Genomic DNA, 16,838 nt, shown 5'->3' on the forward strand with positions numbered 1-16,838 from the left:
ACAGACAGTGTGGCTGTTGACTTGGGTCAGTGATGTTAATTAAAAAAAAAATGAAAAGCATGCGAATGCCATAAGGCATACAGTGCTGTGAAAATGAGTTTATAGAAGCCAGTGCTATGAAACTAATTAGTTAAATAGTCAGGTTTTTAGGTCTTTCCTGAACCTAAGCAGGGAGGACTGCGGTTTTAGATATAGTGGAAGGCTGTTCCATAGCTTGGCGGCACAGCCAATTAAACTCCTGCCTGCCCAGTTGGCTAGTTTAAACCGGGGAATCCTAACAGTCTTGGCCAAAGCAAGGAAATTAAATTCTGCATTATAACATTTATGAGTGTATGTGCTGTCAAGGATCCAGACCTACTTTGCATAGAAATAGCACCAACTTATAACATCTTCGAACAGTAATTAATTCCTGAATAATAACAGCACTCTATATTGTTTCAGTGTTCTACAAAGTCCTTTGTATAGTAATAACATCATCTTGGACCAGTTAGAAATGTATCCATTATCAAAGTTCAAGGGACTAACTTGTACAGAAATAAGACAGTGTAATAACATTTTAGAACACCATGTTATAACATCTTCGAACAGTAATTCATTCCTGCATGAAAACAGTAATGCATATTGTTTCAAGGTTCTGCAGAGTCCTTTGTATAGTAATAACATCACCTTGGAACAGTTAGAAATCTATGCATAATATAGCCTTATAGCCCGCCGTAGAGGGCTATACCGGCTATTAAAGGCCCTCTCCAGCGTTAAAGGCCCCGAGCCGAAGGCGAGGGCCTTTAACTAGGGAGAGGGACTTTAATAGCGGTATAGCCCATCTACGAAGGGCTATAAGGCTATTAGAACATTCCGTCACTAGAGAACAGAATGTTCTAACAAAAAAAGCAAAGCCTTATGGGAGCGTGAGGGGATTGGAATCCCCTCAGGCTCCCTGAAGCTTTTGTTCACAGCCAGAGCTGTGAACAAAGAAACATTGGAATGTTGGAGCTCCAGGCTTATACCAGCCATTATAAGCCCGGAGCGCTCCATTGTTTTCAATGGAGCTCCCAACATTCCAATGTTCTAATCAAGGTTCAAGATTCTAACTTGTTCAGATATGAGACAGTGTAATAACATTTCAGAACACCATGTTATAACATATTATAACAGACCAGAAGAAATAAAGGGATAGTACTGTATAGCACAGACATGAAGCTATTAAAGAGAGCACCATCATTGACGTAAAGCGGCCTCTAGTAAGATGCCCCCGAAGGCAACCCAACGTAGTCATTGTATGGGCGTGTAAGCGGTCCAGGCCAGAGAAAATGATTTGCCGCATAAAGTGGTGCCCTAATGGCCGTGGGCTAAATGTGCCCTGCCTCAGCATTCTTGATATTTCAACACCCTCCTGTTCATACCCCTTCCCATGCATGCATTGGAAGTACCCACGCAAGTGTGCGCAATGACGTCAAATGCCCTGTTCAATTCATTCCTGCCGCCCACAAAGGCGCTCATTGTTTTGGAGGCAAAAAAGGACATTTATTCTTCCCCGCTGTGCAGATTCAGAGACAAAGGTTCTGCATCAGGGAAAAGAGCTGGGACTTCAGCCGGCACGCAAATTTACTCATATCATTGGTTTAAAGCATTTACCGTCGGCTACTGTGAAATTTCCGCTTGGTAGCCCATGCAAAATAATAAAGGATGAATTGTAGACTCCCGTTAAACTGAAATAAGAAGGTATTCAGGCATCATATCGCTCTAAAAAGGGCTGCTTCCTTACAGTTTTGCCAGAAAACACTAGTCCAAGCAGCTGCGCTAGATCAACTCATGCAGACATTTGTACTCAATTTATGTAGTCATTTGTACTCAATTCATGCAGACATAATTTCTCATCTCATGCATCAATCACACAAAAGGTAATGGAAGAAATGCTTGAAAATAGTCTAACCACTGGCAATCACTTGGGGTAGCTGTAGCATTCCAGCCTGCTGTTTACTGCCAACTATGCCGCTCTAGACAAAGGCCTGCCTTATGCAAATCAGTACTGACCCTGCTCCTCCTGGAAACAGTCCATCCCAAACTGCCAGGCGAGGCCCCCTGAGGAAGGGAACACAGGCTACCCGAAGCCGGTTTCAGCCTTGTTGGGCCTCATCAGTGAGGAATAGCTTGGATCCTATGGCACAGTGAGCATGGGACCCATGTCTGGTTATACCCTTGGCCACTTGGGGCGTTACATCAATCACAAACAATTCATGGAGACACGTGTGCTCGATTCACGCAGGCAGTTCTTTGCACGGCAGTAGTCATCAGGGCTTCTGATCTATGTGGGCTCTGCCCGCACCATGGATGGCCTAACACTGGCCGCTCTCTTTTTCACAGCGCTGTCCAATATGATTGACAAAGTCTTTAAAAAACTCCAAGTGTGTCCCGACAGCGTATGTTATAACAGCCCTTTCACAATGCACTTGTGCACTGGGAAGCACATCAACCCCTGCATTCTACTTGCACAACAGATCAGCCCAGTCCACAGAACGACCTGTTACTAAACCTGGTCAGATAGAACCATAAAAGAGTACAGAGCCTATGTCACCTGTCCAAACCATGGTTCTCCAGTGTCGGTCCTGCAGGGCCGGATCCAGGCCAGATTATCAGCATATCCACATTCTGATAAATGAGGGTATCTTAAAAATCTGGCATGGATCCAGCCCTTCAGGACCAGCATTGGAGAACCCTGCTTTAAACCTTGGAGATCATGACCCCTAAAGACATCTGACATCTATTTTAAAGACATATTTAGTCACAAATGTACAGGCCACAGCTGGTAACTAGTCCAATACGATGAAGGCAAAAAGAACTGATTTACAGGGGAGATGTTGTGGTGTTTGGGCCAGAGCTGCCAACTTTGGAACTTGGTAACTATGTTGGGAGTCTCAGCATCAGCTAAACATCCTGTGATTCTAGACATATCATGTAATCTCTATGTTTTTAAATAATGAATGAGAGCTTGTGTAATGGAGCTGGTGCACATGTATGGCTTGGGTCGAGACCACACTAAATAAAAACGAATGAGCAAAGTTAACTTCACCTGCCAAATAGCACGCGGACCGGAGAGGCACAGCTGGACCAGTGAGGGCCCGCGACAAACCCCTACGAGGGGTGGAACCGACAGCGGGCCACAGCTAAGCCCGGGAAAAGGCCAGGTGCTGATTGGTCAGCTTGCATTGAAGCGGCCAATCCACAGGGGGGTCCCCCGGGTGTGCCACAAGGATATGAGGGTGTGGGATCTCCTCCCCAAGAGTACATGTGCCTTCGCCGTTGGCCCACCCCGCCACACCTGTAAAGCGGGCGTCGCAGCCTCAGATATCGGATAGGCTCAGGCAAGGCGGGGAAAGCAGAAAGAGCGCAACAGCCAAAGGTGGAGCTGCTCAAGCGCGTTCCCTTGGGATGCGTTTGCGGCAGGGGCACAGGCAGGAGGCTATGGATCAGCATGGGGTCAGCAGAGGGCGGACACGGGACTTGCAGCTCTAGTCAGACACTTGGCAGGATGGTGTAGACCAGAGGCCGCAGGAGAGGTGCTAGACCCTTGCTGAGAAGGGGCATTCGCTCAGGGAGCTGACACAATGTTCTGTTATGGATTAAGTACTGGACTTGAGTGACAGACAGTTAGGGCAATGATAACGTTATGCTTGGTTTGACTTGCACTGTGTGTTGTTTTAATTCAATATGTGAATAAAGAGAAGCTTTGGCCGATTGGCACCATCAGTGTTTCATCTGTTACCGCTAGAGAAGGTGGGGTGCATGTATCGGCAGGGGAACTTGAGGGCACCCACCCATCTGGGAGGGGTTTGCATTGCTCCTTTGCATAACAAGTGATTGTGAACCACACTCTGTGATATGCACTGTAGATAGTCGGCTAGAATGCCGACTTTGGTGCTGGAAACCAGGGTTCGAGCCTCCGGGTCACGTCCACATCCTGTGATTCTGGGCAACTCACTTAATCTCCCCGTGCCTGAATGTGTATTGTAAATACGGTGCTCATGTAAAGCGCTCCAATACCTTCGGGTCGAGTTCGCGCTATATAAATATGGGGGGGAAAAATGGTGCCACATTATAGCACATCCAACTGCTGAGGGACCACCGGGACGCCCCACGTAGATAGTACAGCTCCTGTCTCTTTCTAGCATACCGTAAAAAGGTTCCTGCAGACCTGGGATGGGATTACCCACAATGCATCTGGTAGCTGATCAAAATGGCGCCTCCTTACTGACTACAAAAATGTTAACGGTCTTTGTGGCGTAGAGTAAGGCCATCTTTTAGAAGTAAAGACAGCGAGGGCTTCCATCACTGTACATGTGCTGTTCCGGCCTTCCTGTGCAGAATAACAGCAGCCTTGCACCTGCACACACAAACAAACGCGTGTTGGAATATCTTCGACTTCTTCCCTTCATCGAACAATACGTTCTGGGAAAGACCTTCACGCAGAGATGCTGTTGGCATGGCAGCCAATGAACCCTTTACAAACTGGCTCCTCGCTGCAGGTGGGCAGTGACAAAACCTACTTCAGTGCAGATGAAGAGCCCTACAGTGATGGGTAAGAGCGCATGTTGGTCTCTATAATGAGAAGAATACGCTGTAGGGGGCTTATTTACAAGGCCCTTGCGCCACCTTTGCGTCATTTTTAAAATGGGAAAAGTGACGCAAAAGTGGCGTATGGGGCTTGTAAATCTGCCCTTAGGTGTTTTTGCTGGCGCCCCAATGGTATATTTTCAAGGACAGGGCCTTTGTTTCCCAAATCATTGTTTTGAAGTGTGCTTGTTAAAATCAACCGAAGTGGGCTAGGACTAAAACTCCCGGAATGCATTTTAGACTAAAGCCAGGGATTGGTGCAGGCTGGCCTTGGTGATTTGAGGCTTTCAAAATAATGGAGTTCGCGAGATGCACCAGTCAAGCAAGAGAACCTGATGGACTGTGTAAGCCCCTTATACATGAAATGGGGCAAACTGGAAGATGTGTGTTTGCCAATGTGTGCAATGTTGGCTAATCGGTTGGTAGAGGCTTAAAGTGCCACATGTGACATGGGGCTACGAAATACATATGAGGCTCGAACGCAACAGGCCCACATTACTGTCTGGCAATAAATGGACGTACGCTCCAGAATGCAAAATATTGTTGACTGCATACCGAGGCTTGAACTTTATGAAGAATCCAAGGAGCGGAAATGTACCAGAGGATTTTAGGTTATTGACCACCTGCACCATATCATGGCTGTCGAAGGCATCACCAATGGGTGAAAAGCTGCTTAGTGGCCCCCAGTCAATGCTGGTCAAGTGGTCCTGGCTTTTTAGCCAACACACAATTGAATTATGGGACTTGTAGTTTTGCTTTTAATGGAAACATGTATGGGCTCAAAAATCACAACCTCAATCAATGTGCACCAGGCTTAACAGGCATGATTGGGTCAATGGGTCACACGTGACATGGGGGTCAAAGAGCGGCCACATATGGGTCATAGTAGCTTAGCGCCTCTGGACAGTTTTTCGGCTCCATCCAACGGGGTTCCTGGCACATTTACCCCCACCCCCAATATTTTCCCCCAAACCATCATAACGTGATTATGACGGTCACAGACACCAAAACAAAACAATATGTGTAGTGAACGGTGGCAGGGAGATTGGGAAATCAGAGAGGCCGCCCAGCGCCCAAAAATAAACACGACCCCGCTCCCCCACGGGGCCAGTCATCAATCACAGCCCCATCTGCTGCGGCTCCTGACGGCATCACCGCGACCACCGCGTCCAGGGACCGACGGATCTCCGTCCAAGTGCAACTGGCAGAGTCCAAACGAGCCTTAATGAGGAACGACGTGCGCCCTGGAGAGGCCTCCGCCGAGCACGTGCTGCGCGTTTATCCCACAACAGGATGCAGGACAGCGCGGCCCCCCAGCCGGGACCCTGCATCTGCAGTCAGCCTTGCGCAAGGCCGATCACACCCCAATCAAGGCCCTGTGAAGGACGCTGCTCCGGCGGCGCCAGCTCGCGTTTTAAGAAACCACAAGTACTTTGAAAATCAAACCAGAATTATTCCTGGCCTCTGAGGGCGGACGCGGTTTCTGCTCTCATGAGGAACCCCGAGTCAGTCCTGCCAAGGGACTCCATGTGTGACTCATGCGTGACACCTTACGACAACCTTTGCCTTTTGCCAGTAGCCTTTGCATTCCGGGACTCTTAGCGCTTAGCATTCCGGGACCTGTAGTTCAACTGTTTTTGCATTATAGTTAGGCCTCCCGCTTTTATGGTATTTATTTTTGTCTGACTCATGCGTGACACCTTACGACAACCTTTGCCTTTTGCCAGTAGCGCTTTGCATTCCGGGACTCGTAGCGCTTAGCATTCCGGGACCTGTAGTTCAACTGTTTTTGCATTATAGTTAGGCCTCAAGCTTTTATGGTATTTATTTTTGGGCCATTTCAGTCTGTATTTATCCTTATTTCTGTTTTGGCCATTTTATCTGTATTTATCCATATTTATTTTGTGTTGTTCGTATGGATGAAGTTGTAAAACTGTACATTTTAACTGATAGACGTGCACTGATACTATGATGTCTGTTGTTTTTTTAGCTATTTAAGCTGCCAAATATTACATACCGGTACATCCACTGGTAAATACTAGCATTATACCATAAATGTATGTTGACATATTCTGTTATTTAAAGAAATTTCATCCTGTTTTTTTTTCCCTTGCTGTCCATCTGCTCAGCTTCTGGCCTGTAATTCTTTAAAGACTGCACGGAGAATTACTTGAAAGAAGCACAATTTTCTGTATTTATCCACTTTTAAATATAAATGCAGACAGAAAACATATTGTTTTCCGTCTGTGTATTTATCTGTAAAAATCCGTAAAAACGGAAAACAGGGAGCCTTAATTATAATGTATTGCCGTAATTTTTATAGCGCTTATAACCCCTATGATGAATGCTAAAGCGCTGGCCTACATGGGTAGCACACCACACTCTGTAGGGTGTATAGTTGGGAGGGTGTTGTCTTTGTTTTGATCCCATGTGGGAAGTGTTTCCATGTTGTGCGGGATAACCACTCAAGTGCGGTTATCATGTTATGGGACGCAGGGCATAGCGGTGTGGTGGATGATGACGTGTGCGAGACAGACGCGCAGTCATGGTTTTCAGTACGCGGTTAGCTTTGAACAGCAGCTCTGCAAGTCCCTTGCATTACATATGATATAGTCTGCTTAGCTGGTAACTGCACGGGGCTGTATACTCTGAGATTTTATGCATAATTGTGGCCCTGAGCTGGCATGGTTGGAGGGAGAGGGAAGTGGAGGGGTCTGTTGGGATGGGCATTGTTATAGTCATCCCATATCTGAGCGTCTTTGTGAGATGTCAAGAAGCGGTCAGAGTGTATAGATATTTTGGACTTATAGTGGTGGACTATATTAAAGTCCTTTCGAATTATCCAGCAGTGTGTGTCAGATCTCTTCCGTTCTTCTGTGCCTGCTCTTTTGGTGATATTTGTTTTTTTTGGCTGAACAATGCCGGTAATTTTTCAGCCTTCATAGCAGATGTGTCTTATGTGAATTTAAGAGGTAGAAGTTACAATTTGTTGCTGCCCACAGGGTATTATGGACTTAGAGTTAGTTTTTTGCCATAACCAGGGCCACTGTAATCATGCGATTGTGTGGCCGCTCCATTCTTTGCATGATTATAGATTTCAGACTTTTGCCATATACTCCATCATCTGCTGCATTATCTGCAGAGTTTAATAAAAAAATAGTTCTAGCTCAAATGGTTCAAAAGTTACTAAAAATGCAGTGACACATGTTGCTGAGCAGTGGCAGGCCTTTTGCAAAGCTTGACTGGTCACTTTTCTGTTGTTTAATGCTGTATTTGGGTGCTCTACTCGTACTAACAAGCTGCAACCAATGCCCAGACAGTGTTAACAAGTGTAAAAATGACAAAATAAAGAAGTGATACTATCATAAAATGTGCTGCGTTTTATTGCATAATGTGCCCTTTTCTTGCCGCATTATCTACTCAACTCTGACGCTTAAATATGTCCTCCTCTGCCCCATAATTCCAGTGGCCCTGGCCACAACTACCATATCCAGTGGCCCTGGCCACAACTGCCATATATGCAAGTGCATGATTATATAATGCCACAGCGAATCATAGTCCAACATTTCATAGATTAACAAAGCAGTTTGCTGGTTGGGTCGTTTCCTATCTGTGTGCTCTAAACTGAGGATTCCGCATGAGGGTGCAACTGTTTTCTGGCATCTGGTTCTGAGCTCTGGGGTGGTGTCGTTATCTAGAAATAGCCCTGTTTTCAACTGTCTTTGAAAGTGTACATGCTCCTGGGTGCTTCTATTGTTGGCTGGTAGTGAGTTCCAGAGCTTAGCGGCTGGTACTGAGAAAGCAGTGCCTCCTACGGATTTCCTATGGTAAGGTTGTATGATGATAAGTGGAACATGCCTGGAACGCAGTGTCGTCTTTGGTTTGTATTACTTGAATTTAACCTGTAGGTATTGCTTTCCTTTTCCTTGAGAGACTCTGTGGACAATGCAAAGTGCCTTTAACATTGAAGAAACAACGGCGGACCTTAGATCCTGCACCTAATTCCACGTTAAGGAAAATCATGGTCCTGTGCACTTAAATTCCTGTACCTGCCGTTGATTGGTACAGCTGCTCCGCAGATAGAAACTGATAGTTAAAATGGAATGGTGCACCAGGAAAATATCCAGCTTCAAATGATATTCCAAACGATGCATCTGAAAATAGCAAATTTTATTTCATATTTCTTCTTAAACAATCTTAGTATTATTTCATGACATAAATACACAATTCGTTCAGCCAATGCGTTTTGTTCAAAAAAGACATTTTTGAACTTCCTCAGGGCTCTTGATTATCACTCAAAGTCAATAGTGAACTTAGGGCTCCAATAAAACTTCCACGGCTCAAATACACTACAATTCCACCTCGCGAAGAGGTGGAATTGTAGTTTGTTTGAATCGTCGGAACCCTGTGGAAGGCGATGTGAATATTTCAGGCTTATTGTAAGGAAACACATTCCCCCTTTCTTAGCATTCGGAATATTGGGTACACGTTTCCCCAGTCAAATATGGATCACTGGTAGGAATACTAATTTACGAACAAATGAGGATTGGAGCATTTAGAAAAATGTTGGATGTTTAGAAGCCCTAAGTGCACTATTGACTTCGAGTGATAATCAAGAGCCCTGAGGAAGTTCAAGAATTTATTTTTTTAACGAAACTCGTTGACTGAACGACTTGTGTTCTTCTGTCATGAAATGATACTACGATCGTTTAAAAATAAATATGAAATAAAATGTGATATTTTGAGATACATCGTTTGGAATATCATTTGAAGCTGAATATTTTCCTGGTGCACCATTCCATTTGATCTATCAGTGCCTTTAACATTGTCCTGCTAGTAAGAGGTTGCAAATGGGCCAATTGCTGGACTGGAGTCCCATGTGCTCTTGGGTGAAGGCTGTGAAAAAGAAGCCTTGAAGCAGCATTTTGTATGAGCTGTGATTGTGGGTGTGCCCGCATTATAAAGACACAAGAAATATTGCAGTGGTGTAGCTATCAGTGGCGCAGCAGGTGCATCACACCTAGGGTGACAAAATGGCTCCATGTCACTGGGACACCACTTTTCCATTTCTGGACTTTACTTTTAATGAAGTCTTGGAGTTATAGTCGTGGCTCATATTAACTGAGCCCATTGGACCAACACACCTGATAACAATAATATATTAAATCAAAATCCAGGAATGGAAAACTGATTTTCCCAGTGACATGGAGCCATGTGGTGACCCCATTCGCACAAGAGTCCTGAGGAGCCCATTGAACCCTTACAATATGCTCCTTCAGGAGTTATATTAGTTCCAGTCTCTTGCTTTTTGACCCTACTCCAATCTCGTTCACAACAGAGCTAATACCCTTCCTTTCCAACTCCTCATAGGAGGTCTCTCCTCTTCCTCTAGCTCTCAGGGTTCCTGATTCTACTTAGGAGTAATTCTTTTAGGCCAGAATGTTTTCCTTGTGTATAAACCACTCAAGTTTACCAGATCCAAGTGTGAGAGGCTTCCCCAATCCATATTTTAATTTGCATTCTGGAATTTGTCAGGTATATTCTTTTAAAAATCATAACTACACATCCCAGGGTGCAAAGAAAAAAATCTGGACTGGGTGATTACTCATGCATGAAACTTGGAAACTTGAGAGCTCTGAGCACAGTTCCTTCTTATCCTACTGAAAATGTAGGGCTACACATATCAGAATGGAAAGGCATGGACTAAATGAGCGCTCTTGAAGAGGGGAACATATGAACTCTGCATTCTTAGACAAGCATTGGCGTGTTGATGCCAGCCTAGAGTCACCAGATGACTTCATGTCACCAGCACACACATTTTCCAGTCTTACGCATTCTTTTCTCAAAGCATTGCTTTCTGAGTGTTAGGCCTGTTGAACTGAGCCAAGAGTATAGCTTCCCAGAATGCACTGATTTGTTTGAAAGCACGAGACTGGAAAAAACAAGCACTGGTGCCTGAGTTGGAGTACTCTGGTAACCCTTCATCCATGAAAGAAGATCCTTGTCAAGTTTGACTACGGGCATTATATGATCTCATGCCATGAGGACACAATTTTCCATTCCTGAGGCTACACTACAAAAACCTTACACTGTTGCAAAAATGCAATTGCATGTGCACCACTTTTCCACTAGTCGACTGATCCGGAGCTGCACCCCCCTCCCCAGCGCCTTGAGACCCTCGCAGGTGAGTAGCGCGCTTTATAAACCCCTGATTGAATGATTGATTGACTTTTGCTGCTTAAATAGTGAAGCGTTAAACAAAAAATGTTCACTAAGTCAAAACATGAGGCAAACTGATTTGATGTGTTTTGTGTTTACTTAATAGGAAATGTAGAAAAGCGTATTATATGCTTAGCAATTGTGGTACAATCTATTTTCACTATTTTTGCAGCGGTACAAAAATCTTCCTGTAATATGGACTGGATTTAAATGTGTGTGTTTTGTGGCATAAGCAGTAAACTACTCTAAAGTTGTTTCACTCTATTTTTGCACCACTACAAAGTTGATATAATCTGTGCCCTGGACTGTTCTTTCACGAATCTTTTTCAGGTGTGATGACCCAAAGTGTCAAGGTAACCTAAACCAAGACTACAAGTTTCAGAATTCCCAGAGCGGGAAAATAAAGGCATTCAATTTGAGCTGGTACATATTTAGATACTAAAGTTTTTTATAACCAGTAAAATCCATACCAGGTGCCATATTCTAGTTGATTTGCAACACAACACTAGTCTACTTAGCAGCAATGCATGTACACAGCTCTAAAGTTTCCTAGTTCCATGCGTGCTTCATTAAGCCGCTCAATATTCTTTTTTCTCTATGAATTCTGGTACTTGTAGTCCTGTTTGGTCCCATTATAAAATGAGGACTGCAACTCCAGAAATGCAGAGGAAGTACCTGGACTGGATACACCACTCAGACAGAGCCCTGGTAAATAGGAGAGCTCTCCATGTGTTCCTCGGAAATCAGTGTACATCAGTATGTGTAAGTTCTTGATCCTTATTAAAGGACATATGTACTATTGTCAAGGAAAAAGAAGAACTACTTTTTGGGACCCTGAAATCACATGGCATCTGATTTTGACAGACTTATGGAGGTGAGAAAATAACTAACTGCAGCGGTCCAGAATGAAAGAAGGAATGAACAGACTTGTGATGCACAACTTCACTAACTGAAGCCTGTCGAGCGAGCCAATTGGCTCAATGTCAACAAGATACATGCCCAGCATTGGAGTTATTCCACCTGACCAATTGGATGACAATATTTCTAGTCCAGGGCAGTCATTTGCTGGATAGACACGGCATCATGTTTGCCATCCTGGGACATCGTTTAGAAAACAGATGCATCTTGGGAGCTGTAGTATCAGTTTATGTCAACCTAATGACACTAATAATAAATTAATTCATTCTCTGAATTGTAGTCTTGAGGCACTCGTTTTTTCCAGGCCCTGGAATTTATTCAACAAACCGTTGCACTTACTTAAATTAACCAATGCATTCTGGGACTTATAGGCGCTTGTTCAGTCTAAGCAACCACATCAAAGCAAGCGTCCAGTGCTTGCCCTTCAATAAGCACAGTAAAGCATTCTGGTAGTTGTTGTTATCTGAGACAAAGATTGGAAAAGGAAAACCCAGGAAGTATAGAGGCACCTTGGAGGCAAAAAGCCTCTATATTAGAGGTAGGTGAGCCACTGAAGAGCTCGGGCCTGAAGCCTAGCTCTGGCTCAGCTCTAGGTCCTGTTGGAGCCTTAAGCCCACTACAAACCGAGCCTTCACATGGCTTCTGCCTGCTACTCTTGCTATACACAGGATAAGACATTACAGCTAGAGCTGCCAATTATGGAACTTGAAAACCAGATTTGAGTATCGGCTTAGGTTCCACAACCTGGGACTCTGGGGTAATCATTGAATCTCCCCATGCCTAAAAATGTGGCCTTTTATGATATTATCTACGGGTCAAGATTGCACTGTATAAAACCTGCAGGAAAAAGTGCAAAAAGGTAACAAGCATTTGCAATGCAATAGGTCTCGCATTTTTTAGGGTTAGAGCTATTGACGCTGCAATGTAAATGTTTTTAACTTAAGAAGCTTGAGGGAAATATGCACCTTCCTGAAACTGCAGCAGGGAGGATGTGTTTATAAAAAAGAAAGCACAGCGTCTCGCACTTACACTGTGTTAGTGATTAAAAGTTAAGGGTTACAGTTGCTTAAAGATAAAGCAAGTAATGTCAAACTTTTACCAAGCATGAAGCGCAGCGGTCGGCCGTAAAGCAGGGAGGGAGTGTCTTTAAAAGAGAAAGTATGGCGACGTCTATCATTGATCGCCGCACTTGAGTCTGGAAAATAGGACGGGTATGTTGATAAACCAGATGACTTGTACTGGCTGCAAATAAAACAAAAGACAACCGTGCGGTCACCATGTTTTGTTAATAATGCACAGCGTGCTGTGCTCACCAGGGCGTATTGCATGCAGGAGTGCCACGCCATGCAAAACTAAGGCGCGTGGTCACTTAACCGCATCGCTGCGGCGGCTTTTCCCACTGTGCGTGGCGGTTTTGTAAATACCGTGTTACATGACGAGCTCAGCTCGTCATGAGCGCACGGCAGGTAAGCGCGGAAGGGGTTAAAGAAACTAATGTAAAAGTGTGAGCAAGTATGAAGCATGGGGGCCGGCTGTGAAGCAGCATAGTGCGTGCAGGTGTGCAGCACTGTGCAAAGCTAAAGAAAGGTGTGGGGTCGGTTAAAAAGAAACTAACTAATTTAAAAGTTCTACCAAGCATAAATTGCGGCGGCTGGCCGTGAAGCAGGGAGGGGAGGGATCATCTTTAAAATACAAATTTGCGGTGTCCATGATCAGGTACTGCGCTGAGTCAGGAAAATAGGGCGGGTTGAGAAGTAGCTAGGAGAAAGTCATTTTAAAAAATAGTGCTCACAAACAGTAAATTAAATATACTGAGCAACAAGACATGTAACTGGGTAGTCCTTATGGGAGGTTACAAAAGGAGGAAAGGAAGTACCAAGGAGGGACTACTAAACAAATTAACTAATGAAAAGAAACCATTTCCAAAAGACCATCAAAGGATCCAATAAAATACATGGTGAGGGGGGGGGGGGGGGGTAATGGGCGGAGCTTAAAGCCCATATCCTGAACACAGCATGTCTCAAAGAGACAGCGCAAGCCTTGACTAGGTGAGACCTAAAAACAAAGGCTTAATATAATAAAAAAAAGCGAGACAACTTTAGTGGTTGATTTGTACAAAGTGAAACCAGAAAACCTGGATACAGTGTGGCTTCCTTGCTGAAATTGAATGATCTTAGGAAAATATTTTATTTCACCAAGACTCCTTTTTCTTCATATTGGTGTATGAAAGGGCTTCCAAATATGTTTGTTCAGGATGTGATGTATTAATGTCAAAGTTTACACATGCAAAGAAATACACCTTTTTTTTAATTTTGATGAGACGTTATCATATTTTACCTGATGCTTGTGATGTAAGTTACATAGGAAACATTTTCAGGGCTCGGCTCGTGCAGCAGCCGCGCCAGACCCTTGGCTCGGCTCTCCCTGTTAACTTCTTGGCTCGCTCACCTCTACTCTATATTAAAATGTGTGCCCTGAGTAAAAGCGTAAGTGCGTCATTGACTGTAGAAAAGTTGTTTTCATTGTTTGTGTTATGTTGCAGCACAGTTAATCTCTCTCTATATATATATACATTTCGTTTTTATAGCCAAATTATGAATCCTTCACTCGAAATCAAGTGTCTTCTATTGACCGTGCACGTATCTGAAGCGTGTTCCTAACTCTAGCAAGGATAAACCCTGCAGCGGTTTCTTCCCACCTGCGCCTGCAGAGAAGACCCGAAAGGGGCCTTGGAAGAGGAATCCTTCATGGACAGAGCCCCAGAGGTGCTGCAGCCTCGCGCCCCGGGCGCGAGAGGAAACACCTTGCGCAGCTGCACGCGCGTCCCCCCCCCCCCCGCCCTCCTCTCCGCTGCCGCGAGCACTGCGCATGCGCAAAGAGGGGCAATTAGCAGCCTGTGCTAACTGCGTGTGGATAAACAGTGCCCATATGAGCCCATGTGAATGTCACACGTGCACCTCATTAATTATATCGTGAAATAATCACGTATACACTTCTTCTTTAACCTAAGCGAGGTGCCGATTCATAAAAAAAAGTGCATGGAAAAATGTGCAAAAGTGATGGGTAAAATACAATATTTAGAGTCACCGCTGCGCAGGGGAGAGAAAACTGAGTAAAATAACTTATAAATTTACGTATTTACATATCAGCCTTAATATGGACGTGTGCACTCAGTGTATGCGTCAGTGGGCGGAACACTATTACATGCATTGTCACTGCTGTGCTGGGAGGGTGCCCAACATATATTTCCACCCCGGCAGCCTAGGGGATTGCATCTGATTTTACCGGGAGAAAGCCTCATCTATCATGCGTGTCTAGGGGTGACAGGCCCCTGTCAGCGGCAGCGCACATTTCAGGAATTCCGAGCCAACGTAATTGCCCTCACACACAGCTGCAATGCAGGTTTTACTGCCCATGGCGTGAGCTCCGTGCCTTACCGGCCCCTGGCACTGCACCGATGCTGGGATCCAGCAGGCAGCAGCCTACCCTGCCCCTCATCTGATGGAGGGAGGGGGAGATGGCGAAACCAGAGCACACGGGGGGGAGGGGTCGGCTGGAGGGGGGTAGCAGGGCGCACTGACCTTTGATTTGGGCTTCATAATCTGCAATGATCTCTTTGTCTTTCTTGAACCGGGACATCTTCTGGCCGGGGTCTGTCGGCCCTCAGATCCCAGGGGTGCCCCCTGTTCCTGCGCAGAGGCGGGTGGCTCCTGGGGGTACCACTGTACCAGTAGCTCCAGGGGGGCCTGTTTCGTGTTCCAGTGCAGAGATGGGGGCTCCAGGGGTAGGTAACTCCAAGGGTGGCACAATCCAGGTGGGGTATTTCCAGGGGTCAGTGGGTATCTCCAAAGGGTGGACAGCTCCAGAGAATGGTGTCTCCAAGGATGCGGGGGTCCAGGGAGGATAGCCTCGGGGGTGGAGGGTATCTCCAGGAGTGGTTGGCCCCTCAGATGGGCAGCTCTAGGGAGGGCAGCTCCTTGGGACAGAGGCTCCAGTGAAGGGCAGGTCCAGGGCCTCCCCTTGCCCCCTGCCCTGTTTCACTGCCCTGCTGACTGGAGAGGGCTCACTCCGGCACTGCCCCTTCCCAGCTCGTCTCTTTCGCTCCACTGCGGAGATTGCCCAGCCCCTGCCCCTCTGCTCCTGATCCGGGGAGAGCCCCCTTCATTTGCAAAAGAAGGGGAAGGGGAGAAACCACAGACCAGCAGCAGAATCCGGGAGTCCCTGCCTCCTCCCCCTTGTCAGGCACAAAAAAGCAAGAAGCCACCTGCAAGCCAAGAGCTCCTCAGCCAGGCGGTTGAACTGCAACCAGCAGGCTCCAAGAAGCAGCAAGACGCCGGCCGAGAGGAGCAGCTTAGGCAGCCCCCCCTCTGCACCAGACCCCCGGGAGGGCGAGGACGCTCCTGCCTGCTGGCCTGGCTGCTCTCCAGCGGCAGATCAGGTTGCAGGGGGGTCGCTGCACATGCTCTTCGCTCCCGCTGCACCGCTCCTGCAGGCTCTGGCCGGGCTCAGGGATGCCAGGCGCGAGTTTCCTGGCTCGGATGCGTGTGTGTGTGTGTGTGTGTGCGGGTCTGCATTCACTCAGAGCCTGCTGCCGGCCAGGAGGCGGTGGTGTTTGCTTTATTCTCTCTTTCCGTTTTCTCTCTCCTTCCGCTCTCTGCTTTTTTTCCCTCCCCGTCCTCTGCCCTTCCCTCCTTCTCCCTCTGCTGCAGGGTGGAATCGAGGGAGCTCAGAGCACGTCTAGGCTCCTCCCCCCGGATTGTGTAACAACTGACACATTGTAGCCCGCAGGAACAGTAAGAACTCCCTGTCAGGGGAGGTGGAAATATGGTACCACACACAACAAGCATCAGATACGCACGCACACAAACGTATTGACAGATACGAGGGAGCACACGAGCACCACACATTAACCTCGCACACAGTCCTGCACGAACACACACCGACGGCACACGTGCACCCACGCCAGCCACAAGTGTACGTACTGTGAAAACACCACAAATATACAGTGATAAAAGCGCAGGTGCATTCAAGCAAACTCAGTAGTACAGTAGGAGATATGCACACATATGCACAAACACCCAGCCGATACATAA

General features: G+C 46.2%; 1 protein-coding gene across 1 annotated transcript in view; it reads right to left on the bottom strand.

The window, feature by feature from the left end:
- Positions 1-15,799, bottom strand: part of SRGAP3 (SLIT-ROBO Rho GTPase activating protein 3) — a 468,362-nt gene extending 452,563 nt beyond the window's left edge. Inside the window, exon 1 of the mRNA XM_086939226.1 lies at positions 15,327-15,799. Coding sequence (XP_086795352.1) covers positions 15,327-15,384 — 58 coding nt within the window. The 5' untranslated portion in view covers positions 15,385-15,799. The remainder of the gene's footprint in view (positions 1-15,326) is intronic.
- Between the last annotated feature and the right edge of the window lie 1,039 nt (positions 15,800-16,838).

This window comes from Lissotriton vulgaris, chromosome 9, assembly GCF_964263255.1.
Source record: "Lissotriton vulgaris chromosome 9, aLisVul1.2, whole genome shotgun sequence".
Taxonomy (NCBI): domain Eukaryota; kingdom Metazoa; phylum Chordata; class Amphibia; order Caudata; family Salamandridae; genus Lissotriton; species Lissotriton vulgaris.